Genomic DNA, 19,149 nt, shown 5'->3' on the forward strand with positions numbered 1-19,149 from the left:
CTTACAAGGTAAACCACACCTTCATCTATCTACTTCCCAACTGTACAAGGGATTCGCCATACATTAATTCTATGTACTTGCGATGGTTAATTACACAGTAGTGAAACTATGAATGATCCTTTGTCCTTTGATCAACTTGCAATATTGTTTTGCGAACAGTTTAACGTTACTGTTCAGATTGCATTCTAATAAGGTATATCCAAACGATGAAACATGAGTTCCATGCATATATGCACAATCTATTAGTATGGTTTTGACCAGAATGTAGTACATGTTTTTTGGAAATCGTCATTTTCCACAATAAGAAATGGCAATTTGATGGCACATATCAAACATTAAACTGCAGCCCAGCAAGATTAATCATTTTAGATGGCTTTATTTGTAATTTTTGTAAATTCGCACAAAATTCTGACGTTCATGTAGGGCCTCAACTTATTTATTGCTCTCAAAGCAGGTATATGTTTCACAATGGAATATGTACTTATTTTAAAAATATATATATTACTCTAGGCACAGTGACTAAGGTGACATGGGGTGTAAGTGAATGTTTTTACCTTAAATCTTTCAACAGAAAATCCTAAAACTCACGTGAATCGACATTAGATCAGCAGTGTCTCTCCTACAGTTCACAAAAAAGGAAAAGACATCTCTTTAAGGAATACTGCCTTTGACATTCCCCTTATGATTGCATTGTCCAAGGGGTATGTTCCGTTTTCAGTGCTCTGTTGCTTTCGACCTTGATTTGCACTTTGAAAATGTTTCTATATTGATAGTCAGCATTAATACAAAATAAGTGTTCATTGATTATGATACCCATAACTCCTTCGAGGTTCACATACTGCCTCTTCCTGTGATGGCATCACGATTGTCCAATGACAATATATTGTGTGCTGACATCATGGTCAATGTGTGCTGTCAACATGATGATACTTCCAATGACGGTCAGCATACAAACATATGGCGAGTAATGTCACTTCTGCTACCCTTGGCATTTTGGAAATTGAAGTCCTTGGTGCTGTACATAGTAACATGTACTACAAGAGATTAACTATAGATTGGGGATTACACTAGGAATAATGTATGATACTTTAGGATTAGTAATAGAAACGGAGACATTGATATGATTATTCAGCAAGGTGAAAGTAAAGAATTCAAAATTAGTGTTCTTTACAATAATTACATTTTATAAGATTGATCTGGAATATTAAAGAAACTGAACAAAATCTGCTCGATATTAAGGGTGTTAGCACCTAAAGGATTTGCCCAAAAAGTATTCAAAACTAAACACCCCGACTTACAGATTTCATCTTCTGGAAATCCTAAAGGCATTTGACAGGTCAATTGACCTTTGCCATAGTGGTTCGATTGGGGCTAGAACAAAAATACAAGTCATTCATATATCATTAACTTCCAGAACTATCAGCCTGATTCATGAAGCGAAATAGCGCCCGCAATGGCAGCGAAAACGCAATTGCGGGTGCAAAACACGGAATCGGCATTCAAGTACGAAATAGCGAAATCGCAAAAAAATAATAGCGAGCGGAATAGCGATTACGCTGTAAAAGTCGCAGACTCCGGGAAGTCGAGCATTAGCGAAAATGAAATAGCGACCAACCACGGAATCTGCGAATTGAATAGCGAAACGCAATATTGTCTCAATCGGCATTCATGAAAGAAATAAATTAGCAAAAAATCGCTAAATCGCACATTAGCGCGGCGCAATTTAAGGACAACTCAAAGCAGGTGGTAACCATAAAAGCCATGATTAACCAAATTTTGAAAAACTGTTAGCCAATCACCAACAGGTCCAGGCCTGACCAATCACACATAAGGACATTCAGCAGCAGCAATAGGCGTTCCACAATGCCTGGGATGTACATGGTGGTGAGGCGGCGAAGGCTACAGCGAGCAGCACGGAGGAGACGCATGAGGCAGGCACGGATTTACCGGCAGCGGGTCACCTTGCTGGGGCAAACCAGAGAACAGATTTATGCCAAATACAGGCTGAATGGGGAAATGATCACCTGGCTGATACAAGAACTCGACCCCATCATGCAGCACCCAACAAGGCGAAACAATTCTGTGCCCACACATGTGCAGGTATTGTGCAGCCTGCACCTCCTGGCATCCTGCAGTTTCCAGGGCATAGTAGCCGCTGCTGGGGGGATTTCCCAGCCCACCATGTCACGCTGCCTCCACACTTTTGTTGACGCCATGCTCACCCAGCTCCACCAGCACATCACATTTCCCACGAGCCAACAGGATTTGGACCTCACAAAACTTAAATTTTATAATGTTGCCCATTTTCCCCATGTCCTTGGCTGCATAGACTGTACCCACGTCGCCATCTGCCCACCAGCTGCCACGGAGTATATGTACCGCAACAGGAAGTCCTACCACTCCCTCAACATACAGATGGTCTGCAATGCCAAGACCATCATCACTGACATTGTGGCCCAGTACCCAGGGAGTACCCATGACTCCTTTATCTTCAGGCACAGCGGGCTCCACACACGACTGATCAGGGGAGAGTTTGGGGAAGGACACCTACTTGGTAAGTACACTTTGTCGACAATGTCACATTGCTATGAAGTAACTGCGCTGCACAGGCAATCAACATCTGCTCCTCTCATTCAGGTGACAGTGGCTACGCCCTACGGGAATACCTCCTGACCCCTTACCTCAACCCTGCCACACCTCAGCAACGCCGCTACAATGTTGCGCACATCCGGACAAGGAACTGTATTGAAAGGACATTTGGCCTGCTCAAGAGCAGGTTCCGTATACTGCACAAGACAGGTGGGGCCATGTATTACAGTCCTGCAGCGTGCTGCCGCATTGTGGCTGTCTGTGCAATGCTTCATAACATTGCAACCAAGCGCCGGATACCAGTTGACATCTCAGGCAGTGAATCTGAGGGGGACGACCGGCCACCAGCACATGCGCACCATGCACGCGGGGAGAACCCAGCTGAAGGCCACAGACGTCGCAACCACATCACAGCTAACAATTTCTAGCCCACCCCCTTCCCCCACCCCACATATCACAATTGCATGCAAACTGTAATGATTACACAAGGCGTATGTGTGCACCAAAATAAATGTATTTGTTTGAATCACAAAAAAATAAATGGGTGTTCGTAACAACTATATACAAAAAGCAGTATTCATGCATACTGCATGAGACGCTCCATTGCAGGCTTAAGTTCAGCCTGCGCCTGTGTCCCTGTCACAATGTCATTGCCGTCTCCGGCGCACAATTCCCAGGCGCCTGGGAGCCTCTTCCTCTTCCTGGGCAGCTGGAGGTGGGGCAGCCCTTGCGCTGCGCCTAGGTGGGGGGGCCTGCATGGCAGAGTGGCTGCTGACACTAGAGGCACCCTCACTAGCATCATCACCCCCCACAATTGCCGGAATCACAGGTGCGTGCAGTGCGGTGACCGCGGTTGTCAAATGCTCCAGCACCCGGGTAATATCCTCACAGCACTGGACGAGTTGGTGCTGCTGGGTTAAGGAGCGGCGCGCAAGCAGGGTGGTGGCATTTGCCGAGGCATAATTTGAGCGGCTGTAGGTGGACAGCCGGCTCAGCAACTGGTGGTGGCGCCTGCTAGCAACACTTCGGTGCTTCACCAGCGCAGCAGTGTTGTGTTCCATAGCCGTCGTCATGCGGTCAATGGCCGCCGTCATGCGGTCCACCCTGTCGCCCACTCCCGCAACATTGCGGCCGATCTTCTGCAGCTGGAGCTGGATGGCTCCCTGCTGCTGCGACTGGCGCTGGTGTAAACGCAGCATGCGCCGCTCCACACTCATGCATGCGTGGAAGTGGCCATTGCCCCTCCTGGTGGTCGGCCGCTGTGTAGCCGATGTGGCTGGCCCAGATGGTGGTGGTCGAGCTGCAGGTCTTGCAGCAGCTGGTGTTGCAGGTGCGGCAGGTGTGGTGGGTGGCCTGGCCTTGGCAGCCGGTGGGCCTGAGGCGGATGCAGCAGGCAAGGTGGGTGGCCTGGCCTTGGCAGCCGGTGGGCGTGAGGCGGATGCAGCAGGCAAGGTGGGTGGCCTGGCCTTGGCAGCCGGTGGGCCTGAGGCGGATGCTGCAGGCAAGGTGGGTGGCCTGGCCTTGGCAGCCGGTGGGCCTGAGGCGGATGCAGCAGGCAAGGTGGGTGGCCTGGCTGCTGGTGTTGGCGCTGGCGCAGGGGCTGGTGGCTGGGTAGCAGGTAGGGATTCCTCCTCCTGGGCCTCCTCGTCGATCAGCAGCCTCTCACTGTCGCTGCTATCTCCTGCACCTGTGAGGGTAAGTGGATACTCATTAGGTGCATGTGACTGACAGACGTGCAGATGTTACATGCATGCTGGGTGTCATTCCCTGGGTGGCTGTGTATTTGCGCACTTTGGAACCTTTCGGGCCGCATTGTGGTAGTACTACATTGTGGACATACTACGTCTCCCACAATGCTTCAGGGCATTTCCTGATGCACGGCATGACTAAGGGCCAATGGTTGAGCCTATTTGGTCATGGGCGGTCATAGGGACAGGGTCGCAGTCGCATGCCACTTACCTTGGGTGTCTTGGGTGGGGCGGGAGGAGTCCAGAGGGGTGACGCCAACACACGCCTCCCTCTCCAACGTGTCCTCTACCCGGTCCTCCAGGGGGGTGTTGGGTGGGACAGTCGGGCCACCTCCTCCGGTGCCTGATGCCTCACCAAGGCGCTCCGCAACCCTCTCCTTGGCACGCCCTCGGAGGTCGTACCACCGCTTTTTTAATTCCTCCAGGGACCTGTCCGCAACTCCCACAGAGTTCACACTTGCGGCAATCCCCACCCAGATCCTCCTCTTCTCCTGCTCCGGGACCCTCCGGGAGTTTGCACCAAACAGCTGGTCGTGGTTGGCCACCACACCCTCTATGAGGTTCTCCAGCTCCTGTTCAGAAAATTTCAATTTGCGCTTTCGGCCAGCGCTGTTGCTGGGTCCGGGCTGCGGGTCCTCTGACATAGCGGTCGCTATTTCGGCGGGGTCGGGATGCGCAAACGGCGGGTTGGTGGCAGCTTTCCGTCGTGGACAGTCGACTGTTAGCGTCACTGTGGTGTTTGGGGGTGGGATTTAGCTGCTTCCTGGTTGTGATGTCATCACGGTGCTCGGAATGCGTCTTCCCGTTTTCCTGATCCCGCGAGAATGCGACTCGCAATCCCGTGCAATCGGGATTGCGAGCGCAATCTCGTGCGATCGGGATTGCGAGTCGCAATCCCGATCGCAGGTAGCCGGAAATAGCGATTATTCTGCGTTTTTTGTGGGTCACTAACGGCTTTAGCGCCCGCATGCGAGTCGCTATTTTTTCTCCGAAAAGTACATGAATGCCGTTTTGCGTTTCCTCAATAGCGAGTCGCTATTGATCGCTATTAGGGACACGCAAAACGGCCCGTACATGAATCAGGCTGTAAATGTTCAGTCAATGATGAGAGGTTGGATATGTGTCCAAAACCTTTACTTTATCATAAAGGAATAGTATGGCTCTGTTATTTTTATTCTGACTGGTTTGGTTTACAGAAATGTCAATAAAAGTTGATTAGTGACAGCATTAATCAAATATAGAGAGTTCCATGAAGGAATCCGTCTCTTAACTAGCTAGGAGTTTAACCTCTCCTACGCAGAGAAACCCTTGAGGAGTTTTTTGTTGGAAAAGAGCAAGATTACAGAGCATAGAGATAACTTCCCATAAAGAGTTGTTCTCGAAATTCAGCTGCAGTAGCAACTATCAGAATATCAGTGATATGAAATTGGTTGTTGCAGTAGCATTCATCAAAGGAAAAGGAAATCAATAAAGTCACCTTTAGCAATAGCTGTTATCAACAAGGAGTAAGAACAAGGATCTCCTCCAAGCGAGTCTCAGAGTAAAACAGATAAATCTCTCCTTCATTTCAGACTAGTCTCTCTCAACTTTCTATGAACACTTATTAATATAATATCACATAATAATGTAATAAAATGTGGCCGGTGTACGATCCTCTCCTCCAATGCAAGCCACTAACCTTGGTGGTGTTGGCAACATCCATTGCTTCTTTTCCAGATTCCCATGGTAGACATTAATGCAGTTACATTAGTAAAACACTGTTTTGAATATTGGAACACAGAGGAAAGTTCTCATGAGAACCTTCTGACCTAAGCTAAAACCTGTGGTCAGTGTCTATTGGGAATACAAACACTGTTTAGATGTGTAGAAACAAATATCAATGATGTTCTAGTAAAGTATGCAAAAATAAACCTACATTATAGTTTATTCTAACAGTCTATTCATTACAGGTTACAGCATGGCTTATTGTTGTATGGATGATCTAATATGGTGTGATGAAGCTATGGAAACATAAGCTTGAAGTCAGCAAATTCTCTAGAAAGACACTAGTGCTAGGCAAAATGTCCTAAATAAATGGCTACTTAGCTGTGAGCAAGATTCAAAAGAAAAGTCTTTTGAGCCTAGCTAAAAGGGCATATTTAAAAATGATAACCTAGTACAAAAAATAATTCTGCACTTTATTTTCATATACATTTAAAACAGCACATTTAACCTATGTGTTATATGGGAAAACATTCTGTTGCCAAAACTAAAATGCCTTTCAAAGTGATCCTTCTACGTGTTTAAGCAAGCTCATTTTCAATATGTGTTATTTTCTATGTGAAACCCGTTCTGCAGCAGTTTAAAGGCATTCTAAAAGTACAATTCTAATATGTTATGTAAGTCAAAGTTTGTTTTGCAAACGTATTTTCTGAACTTATTCACAAAGGTAAACTTACAGGTTAGTGTAAATTTACTTTTTCAGTATTCACAAAACTGCAACTTAATTGTACGTTTATAAAGGTGGAGACTCCGTGGTCAGGTCGGACAACTCCGCACATAAAAAAATAGGAAAAAACCTACATTTTTACACGAGGAATGCTCTAGCCAGACTGCTGAGCCTTCGCTCTCGTACACTTACTATTGAATTGCAGTTTTGTGAATACTGAAAAGAAGTACATTTACACAAACCTGTAAGTTTACCTTAATGAATCAGCCCCTAATTGTGGATGTCTTTAGAATTATGTGAAACCTCAGTACATGGTGCTCTGGTATTTTTTGAGAAGTTAGAGTCTTTGGTGTGCAGCAAGGAGGGTGGAGTTTTAATACTTCTACATCATCATACGCTATACCTCTGGCACACTGAACTCATGTGTTTTTACACTCAGGTTAATAATTAAGTTGTTTTTAGAATTGTATCACGAGCACAAGATTTACATGTAATGTCTTGCGTCTGTCAAAAAATAGGAGAAATGTATTTTTAAGACGTATTTCAGCAGGCACATCAATGAAAAAATATGCACCTGTCTAAATTTCCATTTTAGGAGACTTCTTAGAAGATCCAATTCCAGAAGCTGATTTATACATCTTGGCTCGGGTTATCCATGACTGGAATGATGATGAATGCCTGCGACTATTATCAAAAGTTTACAATTCCTGCAAACCAGGTACTTAATATTTCCTTGTACTTCAAAACAATTCAACCTACTGATTGACATATTCCCTTCCTTTGTGAACAAAGTGGATAGAAACAACCTTTAAGTAGTTTATGTGGCCAGACTATTGGGTCTCCATAATGCTATGAAAAACAAACTAATTTCACCTTTTTTTTCAATGACAAATGATACTGAGTACAATGGGGCATATTTTCAAAGATTTATCGCCGAATTAGCTGCACTTTATCACAGCCAAAGTGGCGGTAAATTTATCGGCTCATTCGCAAGCTGGTGCCAACAGCCAATATCACCAATTTACCTGCAATAGCAGCCGCCAAAAACATTGCCAGATGACCCCGGCAACTATCGCTATGAGATGCAGAGAAGGCGTTCCCATGCAAAAAAGCCGCGACAACAAAACCCTGCAACATTTTCAATGGCCTGCCTGATCGGCGATAAAATCCCAAAACAAGCGATAAGGCACGTTAGCAGCAGGAATTTAACACCTTCTTTGACCTGGTGTAAAGTCGGATGACAACCTGCACCAGAAAAGGGAGCCCAGGCCAGAGCCACACCTGAAGAACAACAGATGCCAGGGAGCTACTGATCATGCAGCTCAGAGCCCCAAGAGGGTCACAACACCCACCACCATCCCACCCAGGCCCACCACCTTCCCTCCGGATCACCCTGCCCTCCCCGCACTACCACAGAGGAAGCACAGAACAAGACAGCAGACCTTCAGAAACACACCAGCCTCACAGACCCAACACAAGAGGATGTCATTGCCCACTACATGCTCAAAAGGACAACCATCCTCCGCATTCTGAACATCAGTGCCCCCAGACTGACGGTACCAAGCCAGTGGACAATCAAAATCCCTCTGCAGACAAAGCTGCTGGCTGTGCTGCATCTGTTGGCATCGGGTACCTTACAACCAACAACTGCCAGAGTCGAAGGAGTCTCACAGCCAGCCTGATCAAAGTTCATCACAGCTGTCTTGGATGCCATCATCAGCTTGGCACCCCAGTACCTTCACTTCCCCCACACTGCACAGGAACAGCTGGAGACCAAGCAAAGCTTCCACGCCATAGCTGGCTTCCCCACACATGTTGGGGTCAATTGACTACACACATGTCCTACTTGTGTACCCTGCGGAGACTGTAAAGAATTACCGCAACAGAAAGCGCACGCATTCCATCAATGTGCAAGCAATAGTGGACCACCGGGGACTCTTCACCAATGTCTTCGTCAATTACCCAGGCAGTGTGCATGATTTCTACTTCTTCCACAGTCAAACATCAACCGACGCTTCCCGATGGCACCTACGGAAATGCTCTGCTCGCTGGTAAGTACCAAATGAACATACCACACATCCCAACTCCACAATCATGCAACTCACAACTCTCCGAATGCACACTTTACAAACTCAGACACAACATGCCAAACAACATGCCCACCCACCAGGCGCAACAGCACAACTTACTGTGGTAAAATGGGATAGCCATGTACATGAGCCAACAACGGCATGGCGCCCCAGCCACACAATAGCGGAATGTGGGGAGAGGTGGGAACCAGGCATGTGCAAAGGAGGCAATTGACACATGAATGAGAATGTACACAATGCTAACTGTGGTGTGGTGGGCTGGACAGACTGCAGTATGAAGATCACAGACATATCCATGTTGCCATACACTGCTGCTGTTTGGAGTGTAGTGGACAGTGGACGCAACCATGTCACCCCAGCCAGTAGGGAAGATCACGGAAATGCATATGCCAGGCTAGCGTAGGGGTGTGAATAAAAAGCATGTAGCTCTGGGCGTGGTTCTTTTCTGGAATGGCCAAGGTATCTGCCAGGGTGGCGCCTCTCACCCTGCCATGAGGCCGATGCCGTCACCATGAGAGTTGTTGCCTGCAATACTATTTGCCTGCTGCACCCTGGGCCGCTGGAGCCTAAACCAGTCTTGGCCGCCCCTGCACACCCAGACCTTACTGCTCACCTGCCGACACCGGCGTGTGTCAAAGAGGGCTCACCATGTGCCGGCGCAAGCTCCAAGTCTGAGGCCTGCGATCTTGGCAGCGTCCTCAGACCGTCACGGCCTCTGTAACACAGGCCTGCAGTACTCCTTTCTCGTTGATGTACTCCATCGCTGCCTCCGGCCTACACTACGGTCAAGTAGGTTACACATTTGGAACTGAGTCTTGATATCCTGATGGCAGAGTTTATATATTCATGGGACATATTGATATCACTGTACTCCCTCGATGTGGTGCCACCAACTCTGTGTATGGCATTCCAATCTCACGTGTCTGTGGTCCCTCACTGACTACTGCCTTTGGCCCACACTGAGGTCAAGTAGGTCACACATGTTGAACTGAGTCATGATTTCTCAATGGCAGAGTTCATATCATTGCACACAAGGGGAGGTGTAAGAGGAAGACACGTTTTGGTCTGGAGGATAAAAGGATCATCGTTACGGATGTGTTCGAACACTGCCAACAACTGCTCTGGTGTCACTCACTCTGTGCATCGCGAGCCAATTCCATGTGGCTGTGGGCCCCTGCCAACCACTGACTCTGGCCTACACTGCGGTCGAGTAGGTCATACATTTGGAAAGGAGCCTTTATTCATTCATGGCAGAGTTTATATAATTATACAGACCTCATTGCAGACTGCATCCCCTTTCAGCTGCGGTGCCACTAAGTCTGTGCCCCGACTTTCATGGACACTCTCTTGTTAAACTTCGGTGGCATCTGAGTCTATGGACTGGGGGTTGTCTTCATCATCATGTAGGTGATACTGACTTGGTGGTAAAATCGAGGCTGTGGCATTCCACTCCTCCATTTGCCGCTTCCTGCCGGCTAATGCCCTCTGCATCATGCCCTGGAGGACACCTTCCACTGTCTCAGCAACCCTCCACTACATTCACCTTCAACATCGATGAGGACCCGCTCAGCTCGCATGGCCCTACCTCAGTGCACCACAAGTCACTGCCCCGTGGCGGTGTGCCTGTGCCGACCACAGTGCATCCGGGGCCACTAACTCTGTGCAGCTCAAATCATTGACCCTGTCGGTTTGCATATTGGATGGCCTCTGGGTCAATAGACTCGGGGTCATCACCGCCATGTGCCTGTGGCCCTGCACTGTCCGCTGCCTCCAGCCTCAACTGTGGTTCACCTGGGCTCACACATCAAATCAAGCCCTGACCTGCCCGGATGTCGCATCACCGCAGGATACACATGCCACCACCACCAGGACCCCCTCCAAACAACAACTGCCAGTGTTGGAAGAGTCTTACTGCCAGACTATCAGAGTTGCTCACACCTGTCATGGGTACCATCATCAGCTTGATACCTTGCTCAACTCTTAAGCTGCCACTAACTCAGTGCACCACAACCCATGGACCATTTCTGATTGAGTTCTGTGCTGTGCACAGCTCACGCAGCAATGTCACCTCAAGCAGTGTGGAAGACCTGGGATGATGATGAGGAAAATGATGTAGGTGTAACACACCCCACTGCAGCTGCAGCAGGAATATCCCAAAAGAACACAATGCTAGACAATTTGTTCACATGAGCACGCTCAGCTCTGGTGCCCCAACCTCAGTGCACTGCAACACCCTGACCCTTCTGATTGCATATTGGGTGACCTCTGTACTTGCTCTGGCTACCACCATGATGCTTCGCAGTTGTTTCTGTTATGCAGGTGTTTTCTGTTTCCGCCTTAATTGTGATCACTGTTCAAGTTGTTGTCAGCACCAACCACTCCATGAGGGCTGGCTTACACTCACCCCACACACATCCAGCACAGGCATCACTGTACATGTGACCCTGGCAATAAAGGTGCCGGGTGCATGTGTCCGTAGCCACTTCCACAAACTATATGAGTGTGTCTGTAAAGTCATAATGTTTGCATTATGTCTCCAGGCCCTACAATATTAATTTGTGCTGTGTACAGAGGACGCGAACATGTCACCGCAGCAGCGGGTAAGACTTTGGACATGTAACTTTGTCGTCCCCCACTCAGTACGTAAGAGGAGTGGACTGGGCCGGCATACGCAGGTCCAGTGTGGGGTGTGAATGATTATCCCGGGGCTCTGGGCATGATTCAGTACTGGAAATGTGCAGATGCATGTGTCTCTGTTGCAGTGTGGATCTCCATTGGAGAGTGTAAAGGGTCCCTGATGGGACTTAGACACCCACGTATGTGATCTAGTTCGGGTTCCATGAGGTTGAACCCTACCGCACCTGTTCGGCCACCTGCTTCTGACACTTGCCTTGGAATGTGATGTGTGTTTCGGTGGGGTACTGCGAGTCAGCCGTGGTGGTGGGTGCTTCCAGCTGTGTGGTCTGTGCAGGGGGTGGGATCGCCGACGATGCAGCTGGGCTGCCCTGCTCCTGGAGGTGGATTGCCTAAGAGGTCCATGAACTGTTGTAGGGCGTCGGTGTCGAAGGTGTGGAGGCCCTCTTCAGCATCACTGATGAGTTGTCTGGTCTGCTCTGCTGGAGGTGTTTTTTGACCCCCTGCAATGTGAAAGGAAGATGCTTTTTGACATTGTATTGACAAGTATGCTGACACATTGTTCATGTTTACATACAGACTGCATTAGAATGTATGTTGTGACTGTTTGGGAGGAGGGGACTATTTGATGCCTGACAGTGGACATTTGGATTACATCACAGATGTGAGGTTGTACATGTGCATTTTTATCTCACTCTTTCCTGCTATGTCAGGTGTGTTTGGCCAGTTTCTACGCACAAGCAGACCCAGTTGTGTCCTCTGTTCTGCAGTGTAAGTGTTGCACTTTGTACCACATTGTAATCAATGTGGATGTGCTGTTATTGCTATGTGTGTGTGCTGCTTTGTTGGGGAGTCGCCCCTGCAGCAGTGATTTTTCTGCCCCTTATTCGGTGTGCCTTTGACTTTTGTGCTTTTATGGTGCTGAGATGTTGGCGACTTGGGTCATTTGTGCTCGTGGACGGTTTTTGTACTCTTGTGCATTGTTAGTCTGAAGATATATTGCTGACGTCAATGGTTGTTTGTGTATGTGTATGTGTCAGAGTGTGACCTGAGGATTGTCCTGAAGCCATGCTGATCGTCATGTAGTGTCACTTGCATTGTCAGTGTGGCTCACAAATACGCATCTTTGCTGTGTTTCACAAGGGTGCATGTGTTGGTTGTAAAATTAGTGATGTGTGGGGTGGGTCCCCTTTAGGCACATGGTGGACGGGGGCATATTTGGTGTTTGTATGTGTGCTGCAGTGTGCCACAGGGATCAGGTACATAATCCAGGGTCATTGTGGGTGTGCAGTGTGCTACACATGATTGTGCATGTGTGCCATTGTGCCCATCTCCTCCTGTCCCCCCAGTCCCTGGTCATTACTCACCCTGTTGATGATTTGTCAGGTCATGTAGAGCTGTGTCCGGACTTCCAACTCCTTGCACCGTCTCAACACTGATGACTGTGGCCACCGTTTCCTCCTGCTCCTCCTATGGTGCAGGACTCCCACTTCCAGTCTCTGTGGCTGCCTTCCTCTTGGCAGCGGTTTCTGTTTGGTTTGGCTTTTCACATCATGCCAGCACCTCTTGACCTCCTCGACACTCCGACTGCATTCACGTTGTTCACGATGGACTGGCATGTTTCTGTTTGTGTTGCCAATGACACAGTGGAGGTGACGAACAGTTTTTGTTAGTGCTCTATCTCCTCCGTGACGAATATCCATTTTTCCTACGGACTGAACCCCGTCTTCCTCTTCATCTTCACCTTGGCTTTCCCTGACCCCGGGGTTACTTGCTGGTGGTCTGTGAGGCTTGTGGGGTTCGTGTTGGCCTCTGTACTCAGTCCAGGTGAATCCATGGTGCTACACAGTTTATTTTTCGCTCCCTTTTTTTTGTTCAGCTTTTATGGTGCCTTTTTCTGCATCATGCATGGGATTTGCAGGCCTGTCGCTGGTTATTGCTGATTTTTGTATGGTGATTTGCCTCATCACTACAATTTTCGGGTTCGTGTTTCGTGTTTTTTCAGCGTCATCCCAAGTTTTACGTAATCATTTGACACGTTGTCGTGAGACTATCGCATGGTACCGCCATGTTGAAAATACAACGTTAACACAGCGTTATTTTCCCGTGATACACTGCACTGTGAAGAGTTGCGTTAAGCTAATTTTGTGATAATTATCACACGTTCTTGAGAATATCCCCATTGTGTTTTACATCTGATCATATGTGCTGCAAAAAGCAAAGTGACATCAACTGATTGGAGCCAATATAGCAGCAGTCTAGTAGGAACTTAACTCGGAAAGTGAAGAAACATGTCGGTGGAGGCAAAATGTGGAATCCTAGTCTCAGAGTCAGGTAGATCTACAGCAGGTCTCTTTATCATTATCAATTATTAAAATACGATTTAATCTAGAGTGTTCTTTTTGACTTACTGTCTTTCTCTGTAAGTTATATCCTGTTTCCTTCTTCCACTTATTGGAATAAATTGGCTTTTGAGCCCTGCCTTCTTCCTGTCCCTACAAACAAGACCAAATAGAGCAGAAGGCAGGCCAGTGGCATTGATTTATCCACACTGTAATAATACTGATAGAAGAGAGGCTATATTGTTGCAGTGGGATGCTGGACTCCAGCCAGAATCTGAGGGTTTTGTCACTAAAGGAGGGCAAAGTGTGAGCAAATATAAAGGTGGTGAAGAAGAAAGGATGTGGCAAATGTGCAAAGAGTCAGTCCCATTAAGAAGTTGGGGAAACAGGCATGTTGTTGTCAGATTCAGGAGTAAGAATGCAAAGTAAGGTAATAAAAAATACCAGCCTCCTGAGTAACGTCGTATTTGTTGAAATCTATTTTTTCAGCCAGTTAGATTATCAAAAAGTAAGGAGAGAAAATAAAAAGTAGAACTGATCCCTACTTCAACTAAGAACGAAGCTAAAAACAAAGCTAAACTAAAACTGTCGATGTGGCAGAAAATGATGATTATATTTGTGTAACCACATATCCCTCAAGGCATTCACTGAGACAATTGACAGCAGGTCTTTTGTTCTCTTGGTTTATTGTACCAATGCCACTGTTAATACCTAGGGGAAGGGCATCTTCACAAGCAGATTGCACCACAGAAACGTCACTTTTTTTACTTCATGCCACTTTGTAAATATGGCACCCTTTTACGCAAATCCACAATTGGTGTTTTAGGGCACTCCGGTGCATTTCTTCTCTGTTTTTCCAGGATATTGTATTCCGCATGGACATACAATTTAATATATAGCATTTTGAGGACCCGGGGCCCAACATTTTATAAAAGATATATATATATACATATATTTAAATCTCTTGAACTACTGCAGGTGGGTCGATCGCATCAGGGGGAGGGGCACTAGTGCTGACATAGATTACAAGCAGGAAGCAGCACTCATGTGATAGACTCGTTACAGCGCAGGGAGCTGAAGAAGGCACCATGTAACCTGATTGAATAAAGCTGTTTGTTTCACCCTGGAAACCCCTCTCTGGCCGATTACTCCGGTGACCGCCAGAAATTGCAGGCTCGCATGGATGGATTGAGGTATTTTACCTTGCGGGGGCGTGATGTCTCTACTTGGCAGCCCCCACCCAACAGCGGACCTGTGAGTACTGGTCGAGCGGCACGATGGGACCCAGGGTCACAGACGTGGACTTCGATTTGGACTGAGAAAACCCGCACCATTTTCCTGCTTGTCGGCACAGACCTACCGTCTGTCCCACTCTCCCATGCCACCAACTCAGAAACGCCGATACAGTGCACTCTGGGGTGGGTAGTTCCTTGCAATCTTTTGAACTACTGCAGGTGTGTCGATCGCATCAGGGGGAGGGGCACTAGTGCTGACATAGATTACAAGCAGGAAGCAGCACTCATGTGATGGACTCGTTACAGTGCAGGGCGCTGAAGAAGGCACCATTGCCGAAATGCATTAGCCGCCACTGTAACCTGATTGAATAAAGCGGTTTGTTTCACCCTGGAAACCCCTCTGGCCTCCGATTTCTTCTTCGATTTGGACTACAATCCCTTGATAAAAGATTTAATGAATGTATGAGGGAATTGGGCCTAAAGACCAATACAGCCAAGTCACATGTCATGGTGGTGTGGAAAGCTCACTGTAAAAAAAGATCTTGTTTTATTACCTTTTATTAATAATGAAAAATTCCCCAGGTATCAAATTTCTCCTACCTAGGCATTCCTTTTGACCAAAAAGGCACATGTGCCCATCTTATAGAAGTTAGGAGAAGGATCTTAAAAGAAAAAACCATGTAGCCCTAGCTAGTTTTAGTAAGAAGCTGGGGACTAAACCTGCCTGATGCTGTGCTGTGATCTTGTATGCGTCAGGAGTTTAGTAATTTTGTAATTCTCCAAATTTACAAACCATTGAAAATGTCTTCCTCAGAAAATGTATGTCCACCCCACCCAGCATGCCCTCCATCATTTGTCATAAGGGATTGGGGTTAACTTTCCTGGCAGATCGAATACAAATCGCCTCAACTATGTTATGACATTCGATTTGGGTAAACGAGTAACCAGCTCTTAATTGTGCAATAATTCAGGATTGCCTAAAGTGTGACCATGTACACAAAACACCGTGGCTTGGCCACTTAAAATCGCAGCTGGCCCTCAATGGCAGGGAAGACGGTTTTGCCTACCCTTATCTTATCACCTCTGTTCCAAAACTCCAATTAAAAAGAGATCTCCTAAATGTCTTAATGGTGCGAAGAGATCAGGGGGAGGCTTGCAAAAAGCTTGTAGCTGATTATTAACCTTTGGTTACTAATGAAAGAAATGAGCCATATCTTCTCTACCCTTTGAGTCACTCTAAAAAATGTATCTGTCAAGATTTAGATTGGACATTGCATACTTTCTGGTGTTGTATCCCAGTAAACCACATCACAACTCCCATCAGGATCCCTGTGATTGTAAGTCATCACAGAACGTGCTGCATTTTCTTTTTTTTGTCAGCTATATGACAATCCGTGCAGGGCATTTATTTTACCACTCCTGAGGGTGCTGAACACTAGAAAATGCAAACCGGCCTGTTTCCACCTTCAGCTACTCCAATCAGAATATATCTGCAAAATAATTTATAGATTCATCTCTGTTAAAATCCGTTTAAGGATGTTAGTCGGAGAATGATAGTTCGGACTCTTCTGTAAGATTTTTTTCAAGCTTGTTCTTCTTACTTACTTTTTACTTACTTAAATGGGTCTTTGTAACTCTGGGCATTTTAAAACCCTTTCTGGCTCTTTTAAAAGGCAGAGATTTTACGGGGCTGGTTAAAGGCACCATGCACTTTATAAAGAAACCCGATGAATAGTGTTTTATTTTGCCTGATCTACAACACTGAATTCTAAATGACTTAATCCAGACAGCCCCTGATCTGAGGTGCCCTTATGTATCTTTAATGTGTTAAGCCGTTCTCCTTGGGGCTCCAGGGTCAAAGGCACTATGCACTTTATAAAGATAAGAAATTGTTTACCTATAGGGTGAGGTGTCTTGCTTGAAATATTTTAACAAAATTGATATACTTAACAGATCTAAATTGATTGTTTTTTATTGTGTCTGATCAAGGATTTTTGTATTTTAAATGACCTAATTTGGAGGGCCTTTGAAGGGTTTGCATGTCTTTTAAATATGTCAAGTTGTTCTTTTCTGAAATCCATGTATCTTTTCTCAAAGCACTTTCCGTATTTTTTATTTAATTTGTGACTTTTATGGTTTGATAAAAACCAAAAAAAGTTTAATTTTATTTTATTGTATTTATTTCAAACAAGAGTAGACCTATCTTACCAACTTTACAGGAGAGAGTACATGCACTTTAGCACTGATCAACAGTGATAAAGTGCCCTGAGTCATAAAACCAACAAAAACAGGTCAGAGAAAATACAGGAGGAAGGCAAAAAGTTCTGGGATAATCCTCCAAAAGGGCATGGTCTAACAACTTATATGGCAATTTGGGCTTTCTGAGACAAAAAACACCTTTTTGATTTTTTGCATTTTTTCAATATTGGCAAGGGTCTTACAGCTCCATCAAAAGTATTGATCATCAAATGCCGAGCCTAAAATAAAGAAAATGTTATGAGGCAAACTAGCGCACAATGCAGGAAGCTTTAACAAAGAATAATTACAAACTTTCCTGGTATATGGTAAATAGAGAACTCATAATTTTCCCATCAGGTTTACTGGATGAAGACCCGTAGCCCAGTGGGTACCATTTAATTCAAACCTCTAGGACAACCATGTTTGTAAAGTTAATATGGGTTATCATAAAGAATGCATTACAAATAACAAACAAACATCATTTCAGGAAACAGAGATCATCTCTGTAATTATAAGTTACATGAAACCTTCAAGGGCAGGAAGTCCAAACAGTCTGACCACAGTACCTTTTAAAGCTGATTCACTTTGGTGGGCTGGCGTCATCAGACCATTTTTTAGATAAGTTACTTAATTATGGTTAATTAATGACTCATGGAGGAGAGCAGTCATAAAGCCAATCAACAAGAAGGGCATAAGGAAAGGTCAGGCGAACTATAGATTGATCTCACTTTCTGATCTATCCTCCAAAATCTATGTTGAAATATCTCAAATCATGGGCATTTGGATCGGGAATTATCCCAGAACAACAAGGAGGTTTTAGGCAAAACTCCTCTACAACAGATCATTGTCTTGCATTATAGGGAACAGCATGGAGGTCGACAACAGCCATTGGTAGGCTTTGGCATAGTTTTGTCAACTTCTGGTCTGCTTTTGACCAGGTGAATTGAGCTATCCTTTGGGTGAAATTGCACAGGTGGTGTGTTCCATAGGATCTGCTGTTTATGCTCCAGTAACACTTCAGGAAGGGGGTGCAGGTTGATTTAAATGGATCAGAAATTCTTTCAGAAAAAATCCATGCGAAGAATGGACAAAGGCAGGGGTGTGTCCTAGCCCCCTGTCCGCTCTTGGCTACACCATTCAATTGTTGCCTGTTGTACTGGTAACATTTCAAAATGGGCAAGAGGAAAATGGATATGCAGCATGTTAGCATCCCAGGTAAACCAGCAAACTCCATAACAACATGTCTAACTATTGTTATGGGTGTGATTGAGAGAGAGGGATTAGCTGCACCAGAGTGTATTTACTTATGGTGCAATACTTAACAAAAGTACTGTCAGAGATACCATCAGTGAATGAACGCTATCCCAAATCCACACAACAGTGAGAATGATGTGACTGAGAAGGAACCAAGTAACCCAGGTATGTTCAACAAGCCACTGAAAATTGATGGCCCAATTTTAAATGTCTCCGAAACACCCCACCAACCACTAAAAGGGGAAAGGAAAAAGTGACATATCTGTCCGATAAAGAGTCTGTCAAATCCTCAGGAACTGCTAATATTAAAAAGAATGGTATCCTTAAGAGGTGTAGTAAGAAGAAAAATGCTGAGCCAAAGCTTGAAAGTACCAAGGAAGACATAAGTAGCTCCACAAGGTCTCTGGAGGGACTGGAACTATTGGTTAAAAGCTCACTGGATTTAATTCTGTCACAAGGTTACAGGCAGTTGAGAACACTGCCAGTACCTGTCTCGCAGTAATACCGGCTGTCAAGTTGCTGCTGGGTTCTCAGAAGGATGAAAATAGAATTACCCACAAGCACAGTTTAGCCAGTGCACAGAATGAGGAA

The 19,149-nt window shown here is 45.9% G+C and overlaps 1 protein-coding gene across 1 annotated transcript in view; it reads left to right on the top strand.

Annotated features, from left to right (window-relative positions):
• Positions 1-19,149, top strand: part of LOC144771761 (acetylserotonin O-methyltransferase-like) — a 323,217-nt gene that overhangs the window by 267,065 nt on the left and 37,003 nt on the right. The window contains exon 7 of the mRNA XM_078656056.1: positions 7,361-7,483. Coding sequence (XP_078512182.1) covers positions 7,361-7,483 — 123 coding nt within the window. The remainder of the gene's footprint in view (positions 1-7,360; positions 7,484-19,149) is intronic.

This window comes from Lissotriton helveticus, chromosome 8 (assembly GCF_964261635.1).
Source record: "Lissotriton helveticus chromosome 8, aLisHel1.1, whole genome shotgun sequence".
NCBI classification, from domain to species: domain Eukaryota; kingdom Metazoa; phylum Chordata; class Amphibia; order Caudata; family Salamandridae; genus Lissotriton; species Lissotriton helveticus.